Here is a 15,048-nt window from a genome sequence, read left to right on the forward strand (position 1 = left end):
TATTTGTCTTATACAATCCAATCCCATGATCTTTCCTGAGTTTTAGAACCTTGTATTCCCCATTGTAGTGGTCATTCCACGAACTCATTACTATAACCATCAAACAAATATGAGAACGGACAATTTTTGTATATATATATATATATATATAAATAAATATATATATATATATATATATATATATATATATATAAGCAAGTGGCTTGTTGATTTTGCAAGTGGCATGTTAAATTGTAAATTATCTCTCACTTTCCATTAACTAGAGTAACAGTATATGTACAAGAGTACATAAAATCATAGCCTGATTTAGTTACCTTTGGAAGATCGGATTACAATAAGATCTTTCCATGAGTAACCATGTATACAATATTTGAGTTTCTAACTACAGAAGATAGAGCAATAGGAAATTCAAGATTTGTGAAGATTGATATCACATGTGAGAATATTGTGAAGATTGATATCACATGTGAGATATTGTGAAAATTGTGAAGCTTATGTGGAGATCTTATTACCAAGGTGTCTGTGAGCCTTCGCGATAAGATCTCCATATAAGCTTTACAATCTTCACAATATCTCAAGCATAGTTTCTCTCACGGGCTCTTGGTTGAGCGCTCCAAACAAAACACGCTCAAGGCCTTCTCAATGCCGATTGGGCTGGCAGCAGCACTGATCGCAGGTCCACTAGGCGTACGCCATCTACTTTGGGCCAAATCTCATCTCCTAGTCATCTCGCAAAAAGAAAACCGTCGTGCGTTCCTCTACTAAGGCTGAGTCCAAAGCTTTAGTGGATGCCTCTGTAGAGCTTATATTGCTGGAATCTCTGTTTCAGGAATTGAGCTACCCTATTCAGAGCCCCCAATACTATGGTGTGATAATATAGGGGCTATGTATCTCTCGGCCAATCCGGTGCTCCATGCTCGCACCAAACATGTGGAGATCAACTTTCATTTTGTGCGTGAACGTGTGGCCAATCGCCAGCTGACTGTACAATCTATTTTCACAACTGATCAGCTCGCCGATGCACTCACTAAAACTCTAGCCACGGTGCGGTTCCAATTCGTATGGGACAAGTTGAAGGTTCAGTCACCTCCACCTACAACTTGAGGGGTGTATTGACTAGTATTGCTCTCCACGCTCCAGCTCACAGACACCTTGGTGATAAGATCTCCACATAAGCGTCACAATCTTCACAATATCTCACATGTGATATCAATCTTCACAAATCTTGAATTGATATCAATCTTCAAAAATCTTGGATTTCCTATTGCTCTATCTTCAGGAGTTGGAAACTCAAATATTGTATACATGGTTACTCATGGAAAGATCTTATTGTAATCCGATCTTTCATAGGCAACTAAATCAGGCTATGACTTTATGTACTCTTGTATATATACTGTTACTGTAGTTAATGGAAAGTGAGAGATAATTTACAATCTAACAGATCTATAGCTTCATTTAGGAAAACACGATCAATTGAGAAGTAAATTTTTGGGGTGAAAGATTTCTGCGCTTAACAAAATCCAGTAAAATTCATTGCAGAAAAAGATAAAAACATAAAGAGTTCAGACATATAAGGCTCATCAATAACCAGTTTACAGAAAAATATTGAGGTTGTGAAAGTAAAAAAAGGGGGGGGGGGGGGGGGGGGAGGACTTCAGATTGACATCTCAATCACAACTAAATATCAAATAGAGGGGTGGCTTTAGCTCTGAAAGTACAGGAAAGAACTTGAAAGTTGAAACATCTCCAGCTTTTTCTTTGCTAATAATAAAAAAAGCACAAAGAGATCAAGTGCAATTTACCTGTTGTGCAAGCAAGTAAAGCATCCTCGGGGAAACAGCAGTCATATGGATCCTTAATAGGTTTTTATTTGCTGCTTCTCTTTTCCAATCATATCCATATCTATATAGAAAAGAATGCTTCTATCAGGAAAACTGGATGTTTAATGGTGTGCCAAAATATGAAATAGCGTACCCTTTGGACCCATAACCACCACTGAAAACACAAGAGCCGGAATACAACTAAATTACCCAAAAATATGTCAAGGAAAATTGAGCTTTTAGAAAGAAGGTATCATGTGAATCACTAGCAGGGTGTTGGTGTGGCTGGAACAGTGCATCAAAATTCCAAAAGCTGCAAGTTTGAGTAGAAACAAATCAATCATGTGGTAAATCATCAAAAAGGGGTTGAGGGGCGGGTGGGAGGAGAGATTATCATGGCCACATTCAGAAGAACATGGACCACGAGCATAACCCTTTTGGTCAAACATAAACTTGAAATTGGTATTGAGACAAATAAGGAGATTAAATTTCTTTTTTCTTTTTTTAGGAAGAGATTAATTTTTAAAAAGAATAAAATTAAGAATTTTATATAGAATGAGAAGATATTTCATACAGAGAGAGGATAAGGAAAGTCGGAAAGAAAGAGAGAGAGTAGGGCGTGCTAAAAAAAAAAAAAAAAAACCCTCTTTGTATTTTTTTTAATAATTAAATACTTTTAAAATTTTAGTTTCTTATTCTTTTTCACTCTTTTCTTTCTTTTCATACCCTCTCACGTCCTTTCCTTCTTTTTCTTTTCTTTCTCAAACTCTTTCCCTCTTTAGATGCTTTGACAAGGGAAGAGAATAATTGAAAATAATATCGGAAGATTAGTTTCTTAACATATGTCCAAATTTCAAATTTTATTTTTAAATAAAAATTAAATAAGGTATTTAAATAAGAAAAGAGTGGAACGTGAGAATGGAAGGAAAAGCTTATTGCAAGAGAGAGAGAGAGAGAGTATGAAACGGTGGAAAATGGAGAAATCATAAAAGAAAAAGCCTCCTAAAATATAGATTTTTTCTACATAAATCCTAAAAAATATTTTAGAAAGAGAAAAAGAGAGGAACATGAGAGAGAGGAGGGAAAGGCTTATTGCAAAAGAAAAGGAAAGTGGGAAAGAGAGAGAGATAAGGAAAGGGACTTGGTGATTTTTAAAGAATATTTAAATATTAAAAATATAAATTGTACCACAATATCAAAAAAATAAAAAGATTGACAAAAAAAGATAACGATAAAGATAAGGTATTTAGATAAGCAAGAGATGTAAAGTAGTCAATTGAAAGATTAGAAGCATGAGTACATGCACTTATATGATAGTATGATATGTGTGTGTGTGTGTGTGTGTGTTTTTGTAATCCTTCGTTAGTAACAATATAATGAGAACTCATTACATGGTAAATATCATCGTGTCGTAGATGCATTGTAGTTCTTAACCGTTACGTCTCGATCTCAGCTTTGCAATAAATTATATAGATGTAGCTCAATTTATGCATTGTCCTATAGATCTTTATCGGACTGCTGTGAAACGGATTCCCCTCTTTGTGAAACACACACTTCTTAACTTTCATCCTTCTAGTGATATTTCTCTTATTGCTTATTCTAATGTGAATTGGGCTGATTGCCCTATTGATCGGAAATCCACAACTGGTTACAACATTTTTTGGGCTCCCATCTAGTTTCCTGGTGCTCCTTCAAGCAGCGTACAATGTCTCACTCTTCTACCGAGGGTAAGTATCGGGTGATTGCTTTGGCTGCCACTCTTTTTTTTTTTTTTTTTTTTTTTAATCAGTCAAAAGAGAAATATTCATTAGTTGTAGTCATGTACATTATACACCATATCCATCCTAAATATTGATTGTCTTTTGGTTAGAGCCTCCTTCGCTACCGATTTTAATTCCCCCACACACCTTACCTTTAATACAATTTTTTTTTTTTTTTGGTGGGGGTTGGGGGGTTTAAATATAATAGTATTATAGTTCTTGGCCATATAGTTAACAACTTTTCATAGTCTTTGTCAAAAAACTTCCTAAGTTCTTCCGCATCGCTCCATACAACGTCTGCCTTTCACTTCATGATCCTTGCCCTTGTCATTCCTTTCACTAGACCTAGAGCCTCCGCCTCACCATTTTTTCCCGTCAAGACATAGTTCGCTTCACATAAGATGCAATGTCCTTGGAAAATAAAAGATATCGCCCATGCAGATGCATTTTTTTTTGTTATCTATGACACTTGTGATTGTGCTGTGTGGCGTGGCGAGAGCGTTAGAATGTAATATTGGCCTAAGTTGGATATCACCTGGGCTTCAGTTTTTTTGTGAGAAATTCCATTTGCAATGCAAAACTCAACTTGTTTCTGAATGGTTAGAGGATTTGGTATTTGTGCACAAAAAAGATTCTTATTTTTGTGATTCCGGAAGAAATAACAAATGAATATAACTATAGAAAAGAACCATATCAAATCTTGCTTAGGAATAATCCGAGTGTAAAGCAAAACATAACTACTTTATTGACATAAGCAAAAGGGAGACGATGGGGTTTAAAATCCAAAGAGCAAGCCGCCCACACTCTTCTTGAAAACTCACATTCGAACAATAAATGGCATAAAGATTCCTACTGGGTGTGGCAAAAACCACATAAGGGGTCAATATCCACCCATTTTAATAACACTTCCTTTGTTGATAATCTGGCATTGACCGTGCTCCAAAAGAAAAGCTTAAACTTGAGGTGGATATTGATTTTCTAGAAAAATCGGTACCATCGTGAGCATGTAGATGAGTAATAACACATGTTTGAACATTCACTGAAGCTTGTTAGTGAAATGGTCTTAAGAAACTTTGCTGCTAGTCCAGTTGTAAAAGATTCCTCCTCAGAAAGGATACACCACCATCTGTCAGAATGATGGAATATAGGAATCTGAGTAATAGCAATGGCTGCCACTCATTTAGTTATGTTCTTTGTTATATGAACTTCGGATATTTATTCAACGTGCACTGGTCATTTGGTACAATGAAATTAGTGCTACTTTGACTATAAATTCGGTGTTCCATGCGTGCACAAAACACATTAAAAGTAGACTTCCATTTTGTAGGTGACATGGTTGCCTCAAACTAGTTGTGTGCCATGTTTCCACTATGGATCCAGTTGCTGATATGTTAACTAAAGGTCAATCCAGTCAGCATTTTCATTTTCTTTGTGCGAAGCTCATCATAGGATCCCCTGCTAAACTTGAGTGGGGCTTGGTAGAGACATAATTCAATGTACGTACCAGATACATACTAACACCACTTTCAATTGTGTCCATCTCACATTCTGTTTCCTTCTATTAAGATATCCTCTAATTTGTATTTAAGCTCAAATTCTCTTCTCGGTTCATTGTATATATATATATATATATATATATATATATAATAAGAACTCATTGGGAAGAAAGAATTAGCCTTTTGCATGGTTATTGATCATCAGAAACTCCTTAGCAATTCCCTCTTTAGATTTTTCTTCATTATAAAATTTTTGAAGCCAAACCAGGTAATTAAATTCAATAAATACTGGCGCCATTGCTAGATTCAACCTTGGATCAAACTCTGGTGCATAGTTAGCAAATTTGGATTCGGGAATTATTTGAGCGGAGAATTATTCGAAATAATTCGATTGGTTAATTTAAGGATTCTGTCAAAAAAGCGGACAAAATAAAAATCGGAGTCGGATTCGGATTCGAGAATTATTCGATTAAAAAAATAAAATTCGGGCAAAAAATTTGGATATTATTTTTATAGTTTATTGTATATTTTTTATTTATCAAGTTATTAACTTGATTTGTTTACTTAGAAAGAGCAAATTACTTTATACAATAAAGTAAAAAACTATGAAAAAATTGTCATTGAGCGATGGACGCAATGGTTATTGTAATCCAATTTCTACTCATGAAATAGATTAGGCCCCAAAACAGTGAAAGCAAGATTACAACTACAATAAAACAAATAAATAAATTGACCACAAAAAAATTTCACTATCCTTTTGCTTGGGTTCACAAGACCCATATTGCACTAAGACGCACTAATTTTTCAAAATTAAAGCAACAATATAAAAGAAGATTGATTGATACAGCGATATGAATATGTCCTGGTACCCCGGAACCTCAAATTATCTATCAAGGCTTGATATCTCCCCTATCTTAGGATGAGCTGTTGAAGTTATGAGAAATAAATGAAACAAAGAGTAAATTCGTACGATTGTTACAGAAGAATTAGGTGGAGAAAAAAGATGGGAAGAAGGAGGCGGAAATTTGGGGGAGAAGAAGATGAAAAAAAAAACTATTTCGGTGGTGGGTACCGTGGGTTTCATATATGACTTTTTTTTTTTTTTAAATACTGTTTAAGTGGACCGAATAATTCAGTTTAATTCGGTTCGACCCGAATTATTCGCGTTTTAAATTCAAATTAGTAAAAAGCGTGTTTTTTACCGAATTTTATTTTTAATTCGGATTCGATCAGAATTTTTGATTTAATTCGAAAAAATTCGATTCAGCCGAATAATTCCCGAATTGTTAGCTAGGCTCTGGTGTCATTTGATAAATTGCAAATTAAGGATAGCTAGAGATTTCCGGGTAGGGCAGAGAGACACCTTCACCCCACCCCGCCCTCCCCCATCCACGCTATTCAGGTAGTCATGTTCAATGATACATATCCTTCTCTGAGTTAGCCGATCCCCTTTAACTGGTAACTTCTAAGTATGAGGCAATGATAGGAGTCATTGGACTGAGTACCATTTGACTGCCTTGATCCTGTTCAAAATAACTGGCATATACACTAGCATGCTCGTACTTAATTCACCATCGAACATATCTTACGAAAGTACAAACATATCCAATGATGATACAAACAAATCCTATAAATATACAAACATATATCTTACAAATGTTCGACCATATCCAATGATTTTACGACACACAGAATTGAGATGAAGAATCAGCTTGTAAGCCAGAGTTATATCAGGGGTTGCATATAAGACTCCACATCATAAAAAAGCGCCAAATAGGTTCCTAGCTCTGAGTTAAGCTAAAATTTTAATGCTGTGGGTTACCTAACACCACATGTGAAGCGTTCTCACAAGCTGTGAATCTCATACACCGCAAAAAAATATGTTTTACCCGTCTAACAATCTGCATGCCCAAGTACAGCACCCTGTTTTCAGAGGCTGAAAAAAATGCCCTCTCCCCCCAAAAACACAGGGCTATGTCTGGACATGGGAAACGCAGACCAGTAGCATTCATACTCCCTCTTTTTATTTAAAAGAAGGGCAAGTGTTTTCTGTTCGAGTGTGGCATTCCCCTCCTGGGAATGCGCACCCGTGTCTGGGCAAAGGGGCCACTCTCGGACAGGTAACTTTGCCCCTTGAAAAAAAAAGGCCAATTGAGACGCTACACAATATTCACATCACAAGTACACGCTACACAGCAAAGCAACAATCTAAAAACCTCATACGATAACCAGATATCACAAAAGAGTGGTAATTTATTACAAAACCATCCAGAACTCAGATGTCGGATTTTACTATTTGACATATTTCGCACAAGTATCAGTTTTCTCATTCTTTGTTCAAAATAAGAAAAATAAGAGAATCTTACAAGCAATAATCAAAGCATGAAAGTCTTCGATAACAGGGCATATACAGTGTCCCTACCGCCCAAAATATCAATTAAGTACTTCTAGTATTCAAATCGGCATAATGCCATATTAAGACAATTGACAAATAAGAGTTCTTCCTTACCAATCGAGAATCTACCATGCAGCCTACACATACACAAGAGTACTGGCAAATGCACTAATGGTTTCCAAAAGAACAGCAGGTCAGGTATGGATGGCATCAGACAAGAGCTGGGTATTGCTTAGCTTGTTGTCTAACCCTTCTCTTGTACTCAGTCGGCTCCTGCAAATCATGATTTTCAATGATCAGAAGTAGAATAATGGGATGTGAGATGAATAAAATAAACCATACAAATATAATAAAGATTCTTGGGTGGGGGCTAAATACCTGGATGAAGAGGTGATATCCATCTGTCTGGGCAGGATCAGCAGGGTTTGGCTGGTCCAGCAAATCCTGTATGCCAACAAGAATTTGCTTCACTGTGATCGCGGGTCTCCAACCCTACACATAATAAAAGCAATTTTAAGTAATGGCATGTCAACCAAATCCCATTATATACATCAAACAACAGCAGCAGCAGCAGGATGTCCAACAGCAGTGTTGAGTACTTACACTATCCTCATTGAGAATCGATAAACAAACAGTTCCTGAAGGGTAAACATTGGGATGGAAGAAACCTTGAGGGAACTTGCACTTGGGTGGCTTGCTAGGGTAGTCCTCACTGAAGTGGAGTGTAATTGGAAAGTAACCACCTTCCCAGTCAGTCTGCACCAGAAGACAGAAAATTTGTAGATGACACAATATATTATGAAAGTAAAGCCAGCAATTTAAAAATTTTGTTGTTCCCCCTGCTTTGCTCCCCTCAAATGTAAAAAAATGTAGACCTCCTTTCAATTCCTATATGAATGCAAGAGTCTGATACCATTTAAAGACGGTGCAGGTATAATGTGTTTCCTAAAAAATGTCACAAATCTTTTGGATACGGCCTTGCATATTTAAAGACAAAGGTGTTAGCGAGGACAGGAAAAAACTTCATATCAAGGATCCCCATTTATGGCAAATCATACAAGTAGAAAATATCTATTGAAATTGTGATACATCAGTTCATAACATGGAATTTCTTAGTCTTGCCAGTAAAAAAATGGACGTAAACCAGTAAACCTGCAAGATTCTTATAAGCCACAATCAATACATATTCTTGGCAAACAAGGGGAGGATCCAAGCCTTGATAATATCTTATCATCATACAATCCTACTTATGTCAACAAGAGTCATGGTCACTGATCATCTATTAATATGAGAAAGAACTGATATTATGCCTAAACGAAGCCATCCAATATTCACTGTGCTCTTTACATGGCACATAGGGCATTAAGTTCTAGTCAAAACTGATAAAGAGGAAATAATGGCGTCAAGAATCTTATGGGTTCAATGTAACATGCAATCAGTTCATTACAAACAACACTGAAGCATTAAAAGGGGGAGCAGAAGCTTCTAAAACCACCCTGGGTCGTTCAGAGATTTAATCCATACCCACTTTTCCATAGATGACATCAAGAGAAATCTGCACAATCACCAACATAATGACATCATTCAGTACATCCAACACACGAGCTTTTGGTACTTTCATGACAAGTGGAAACAAATCTTCCACCTCTTTGCCACCACAAGGCTCCTTTCTCAGACAATTTTAAAATTGAGGTAAATACTAATTTACTATTCTAAACCTCCAACAAATTGGTGTTAAAACTGTAGATTATTAGCAGACTTGGCAAGTCCACTAAAATATATTATACAAGTATAGGTATCTAGTATCTTGTACTCAACTTCATACCTTCTAAAGGGAGCAAAATCCGAAGAGAATACATTTGTCTCACGTAAAGCAATGCTTGCTCAGATTTTTATTCAACTTACCCCTCACACATTGACAAATTGAAGTGGAAGGCAAAAATAAGGGTCCTAGCCTCGTAAGGCCACATCTATTCCTTTGGGTACTTGACTCCCTTGGCTACTTTACTATGCTATTCTTCGCAGTTTCCTGCCTTGACTATTGGGATATTTACATTCGTGAATGAGATGTACAAATAAAGTCTTGACCCTGGGGCGGCAGTCAAGGACAGGAAGACTCTGATGGAGGGCTGGTAGGGGTAGGGAAGAGTCTCTAAGATGAACTCAAAGTTGCAGGGGAGGGAGAGAAGATTCGCACAAGAAAAGGGGGGAGAGAGGGGAAGAGGATTGCACACTTCCCGCAGGCACTTAAACACTCAATTCAACTCATTCTTTTATTCTTCAATCTGTCCTCTAATTGAACGATTACATGCATTTAAATAGTAAAAGAAAACCAACATTAAAGGAAACCTACTCTAATCCAAAAACCCAAATTAATTGGAAACTAAATCCTAGTAGCTATCTCCTACTTTAAGCTACCAAAATAAAAGATTACACGAGAATAGAAATAAAATCCTAAAACATCCTACTAGCCAAAGATCCAAATTGAATCCCATTCAACTCTATTTGGATACCCAAATGGGTTTGGATCAGTACATAGGTGCAAATCTAGATCAATTACCCCGGTATTGAAAAACTCATGCACGAGTTTTGTAGAACTGGAGAATCAACACCAACCGATCAACGTCCATCCTTACCTATATGAAGTCACCATTAAAACCATGATCGAATGCTATAAAATCCACGACGCGAAGTTCATTGATGTAGTGACTCAGGAAAATGAAATCGATCAGTTCACTAGAGAGTTCAACCGATTTAAATTTTTCCAAAAGTTGATCTTTAACTTCTAATTGTGCCATTTTATCTTCTACCATTGGTGATTCATCTTCTGGTTCGTCTACCTGTCGCTCAATGGCTAAAATCACGTAGTTGAAGGTAGAGTGTGCTTGGGTGTTGATGTCCGTGCAATGTCGTTGAATCTCATCGAGCTTCTCTCGTATTAATTGCATTTGTTGACGGATACCCAATAAAAGTTCGAGATCCATCGACTAGGTTTTCTATTCAGAATCACTATTGACCCACTATGGCAAGAGAACACTTAAAGCAAAGGGTTAATGGCAAAAGGGTAATTAAATGGAAGATTGGAACATTGGCAGAATGGTAAATATATGAAAGACCTTTAGTGAGTGGCACAATTGCAAATAATTGAAGTTCAATGTAACTCACAAATATACCATGAGTGGGACGGGGTAGACTTGGAAAGAGACAAAGGTAGGATAATTAAGAATAAGACAAGAAGATAGGGGTAAAATTGTAAACAATGAGATAATCAAATAAAAGGTTAAAGAAAGAAATCAGCAATAGGGTTTTCAGATACTGACATGGAGAAGCCTTTTCTTCCGCTAGAGAATCAGAGTGACAGTGGTGGTGGTCGAAGGCAGCAAGGAGAGCTGCGATTCAAGACAAAGGAGTGGTGGAGAACCAGCAGAGTTCTAGGAAGGTTGAGAAGAAACTTCAGGGTGTGCGACGGAAGGCGTCCATAAGCCAGCAGAACTTCAAACCAAAAACTAGATATGGTTCTGTCTCTCCCCGCTTTTTCGTCTTTTGTTTTCTATTTCATTCTCTCTTCTCGTCTTCTTGCTTCTTCTTCCATTTTTTTTTTTTTTTTTTTTTGGGGGGGGGGAGGGCTGTTGGCGATACCCTAGGGCCAGGGGAGGAGTCGCTCGACTGGGTTAGGAAAAAAGACGATGGTGGGGGTTGGGACTGGGAATTGAAAAAAGGGATTGAGGTACAGGTTCGGCTTCTCTATTTTTTCTTTCTTGGCTGTTCTCAATCATGGTAGAAACCAGAATAGAGAATGGGAATGGAGGGAGAGAGATGGAAGGGAGGGAATGATCCTTCGGCTCTAATACCAAGTTGATGGAGGGCCATTTGGGGTAGGAAAGAGTCTCTAAGATGAACTCAAAGTTACAGGGGAGGGAGAGAAGATTCGCACAAGAAAAGGGGGGGAAGAGGATTGCACACTGCCCACAGGCACTCAAACAGTCAATTCAACTCATTCTTCTATTCTTCAATCTGTCCTCTAATTGAACGATTATATGCAATTAAATAGTAAAAGAAAACCAACATTAAAGGAAACCTACTCTAATCCGGAAACCCAAATTACTTGGAAACTAAATCCTAGTAGCTATCTCCTACTTAAGCTAGCAAAATAAAAGATTGAATGAAAATAGAAATAAAATCCTAAAATATCCTACTAGCCAAAGACCTAAATTGGATCCGGTTCAACTCTGCCTGGATACCCAAATGGGTTTGGATCAGTCCATGGGTGCGAATCTACATCAGACTCCCTTGACCCAGTATGGTTAGGGAAGAAGATACAATAGTTGACTTGGCTTTGGGGTGGTTTCTTCATTCCCAACAATAGCGCCTTCTTAGTAAGCAGCCTGCAGCGCTTCCACTATGATCCATTCGTACCATGGTCAGGGTTGATGTCATGAATATATGACAACAAACATTAGATTAAGGGGCTGGTACACTTGATCAATCAATTGCAACATAACGAATGCACCAAAAAGCTAGAAAAACATGATAACAATTGGTACAGATTCTCATACTTCAAACTGAATTTCATATTCATCCACCAGACTAATCCAAATGTGATGACCTTAATATAGCTTGATAGTGGAAAGAAGCAAGCATTTCTTTCAACCACTCTACAAGACTGATCTGCCTTTAGCATCTCCACCTTATCCTACACCAAAGCTAGAATAGCCATCATCTCTCACTGTTCCTCTCTAATTCTTCAAACAGGTCAGAACTTGTGATTTATACAGTAATCCGAAATAGCACCAGCAGGACTTAAAAAAATAAATAAATAAAAATTTTCCATGTTGCCTGAATGCCAGGCTCAGTTCAGCCTCATATACAGAGATTACCTATATTCTTAACAATTCCCAGTGGAAGGCTGGTTAGAGGAGAGGGAAATCAGACTTGCAGGGGAGAGAGGAAATCGAATAAGAAAAAAAAATTAAAAATTAAAAAATAAATAAATAAAAGGGGGAGGGGGGAGGAAGATCGCAACTTCACTCTGGCCACGCAGTCATTCACAAACATTTCACTATTTCATTCTTCAAATCTGAGTTATCGCACGGTTACATGTACTAAAGAAAAATGAAAAAGAAAAAAACCCAACATGAAAAGGAAACCTACTTTCACTTGGAAACTAAATCTTAATAACTATTTCCACTTAAGCTATTAAAATAAAAGATCGCAAATTAATCCTAACATATCCTACTAAGCCAAAGACGCAACAGATCCAGTTCCTCGCCATCTGGATGCCCAAATGGATTTGGATCAGTCCAAGGTACTGTACCTGCATGAGAGAGAAGAATAGAAGAAACCTGCTAACTGACATGCTAAGGTGCTGCAAGTGGAGAATAGAAAGAGGAGATGTGGGAGTGAGAGAGAGATCACAACTTAAATTCCCAAAAAAAGAATTGTTTTTTTTTTGGGGGGGGGGGGAGGTTGGAGCTCTTTAATATTCACACACACACATATTATTATTATTTAAAAAAAAAAAAAAAAAAAAGAAGAAGAAGAAGAAGGAGGAGGAACTAGACTTCCTAAAAAGTTAAAAAACTATGACTTATAAAAATAATAGAAAACTTCCATAGAAATCCTATGACCAGAGGGTAAAAATAACAACACTTTGAAGGGTACTTTCGGCTCCTTGTCTTCATCTTGACAAAATTCAGAGTATGACTGTTTGAACACATAGTCTTGTCTCAAAACATATTAGGAAGAATGAACTCATGGAATGGGAAAAAAGAATCTTTCAGAAGTTCGTTTTCTGCTCCAAGGGGCTGAACACCCTCAACAGTCTCAGTACAAACTGCAAGTTCTTCATCTTGTTTGGCGACCTCTTTCAACTCCTTTAAAGAGCTATCACGTTGCAACCCTTTCAAGACAACAGTTGTACATAAATTTGCTTTAGGATCAAGAATAGCTTTTCAAACTTCAATCTATGATTAACCCACAAAAGTGGCATCTTTCGAAGGAAACATGTGACATTGTGCCTCGTTGAAATAAGATTAAATAGAGAACTCAAAAGAATATTAGCATCATCAAATTAAAGATGATTTCACCAGTTGTAGATAACGTATCCACCACCAACTTTGAAACTAGATTTTTAATAATCTCTTCAACTATGAATAGAGAAGCCTTTTCATTGGGCAAATAAACTCTAGTTTGGAAAGTAAAGGAATCCATGGCCAAGTTTGGCTCTGATAAACTTGATGCAGTCTGATGAAGATCTGAAGATCTACAGCAGGAGAACCACAACAGGCCAAGCCTGGACAGCCAATGTTTTCTTTTAATTTCTGTTTTAAGTTAGCTCATTATGTTGAATTATGTTTTAACTTGTGCTGGTTAAGACTGGTTGTCTCTCCTCAAATTCAATTTTTTTTAATTTTTTCTTTTCTTTTCCTTTCTTTTCATTTCTTGACAATCAAACATAGTCTTATTGTTACTCGACTTTCTGTCCATCAAAGTTCTAGTCAATACCTCAGTTATTCACTGCTAGTCGTTGATTTAGTGGTGAGTTGCTGATTTGATTTGAGTACTGATTTCAGCATCTATTAATCGATTTTGTCTTCTTAAGATTCTGTTCTCAAGTTGAAAATCTAGTATTATTCATCGTAATACTACTCTTACTAGAATTTCTTGATTTTCATAATTTTGTAATGTGAGTTGAAATTTTTCTCTAGCGTAATCTGTAATCAATTTCAGATTCTGACATTTAAGTCATAAGTCCTATTTTGATTAGGAGTTCTTTATGGGTTTAAACTGCTGCGGCTGATGCCAGGTCATTACTAGTTTGATTTGTTTAAAATCATAGTATCAGTTTTGCTTGGGTATTATAACTCTGCTGTTGGATTAGGATTCTGAGTCATGAATTGACTGAAATACCCCTGTTCTAGTCTAACTAGGATTCAACCATTGGATCTTTCTGAAACTTTCAGCAAGATTCTCATTCACTATTAGGAGATCTCAACCTGAATCTCAAGTCCATCTGATGGCTGGATTTTGTTTTGAATTTCATTCAAAAACTGCTTGGGTATATCTCTGTTTTTGGTGCTGTTTGACTTTTAGATCTCTAAACCAGGATTACATTATTACAGTCATTAAAACTTAAATCCTAATTAGAATTTAGGGTTAACAAGGATGCTAACAGAGGCCCAGTTTTAAGGTTTGCAATCAAGAATTTGGTTGTCTAGGTAGGTCTCAGATTAGCAGGAATAAGCCCATCAGCAATGAAAACATATAGGGTAACAGGAAACTTTAATCGATGGGGACTGTAGTTGCTGGTTATGCAGATCAGCAACTACGAAGATCTGACAGCAGAATTCCCTGATTTCAGCACCTGCAAAATTTTCTGGTTCTGCAGATCACATATTCCCTGATTCCACATGAAGAGAGAAAACAGAGTATCGCAGGGGAGGAGGAGAACACAGAAAATAAGAGAGAGAAGGGGATTTACAAAAAAAAAAATGAAGAAGAAGAAACCTGCTAACTCATTCACTAAGGTAAGCGGCAAGTGGAGACTAAAAAGAGAATATTATGGGGGGGGGGGGGGG

General features: G+C 37.0%; 1 protein-coding gene across 1 annotated transcript in view; it reads right to left on the reverse strand.

The window, feature by feature from the left end:
* Positions 1-7,311: 7,311 nt before the first annotated feature.
* The window catches only part of LOC122069468 (SUMO-conjugating enzyme SCE1), a 12,760-nt gene continuing 5,023 nt past the window's right edge, over positions 7,312-15,048 (reverse strand). Inside the window, exons 3-5 of the mRNA XM_042633483.1 lie at positions 8,075-8,227; positions 7,850-7,963; positions 7,312-7,744 (exon numbers count right to left, since the gene is read on the reverse strand). Of these exons, the coding sequence (XP_042489417.1) occupies positions 7,682-7,744; positions 7,850-7,963; positions 8,075-8,227 (330 nt within the window). The 3' untranslated portion in view covers positions 7,312-7,681. The remainder of the gene's footprint in view (positions 7,745-7,849; positions 7,964-8,074; positions 8,228-15,048) is intronic.

Source organism: Macadamia integrifolia, chromosome 2, assembly GCF_013358625.1.
Source record: "Macadamia integrifolia cultivar HAES 741 chromosome 2, SCU_Mint_v3, whole genome shotgun sequence".
In the NCBI taxonomy this organism is placed as follows: Eukaryota; Viridiplantae; Streptophyta; class Magnoliopsida; order Proteales; family Proteaceae; genus Macadamia; species Macadamia integrifolia.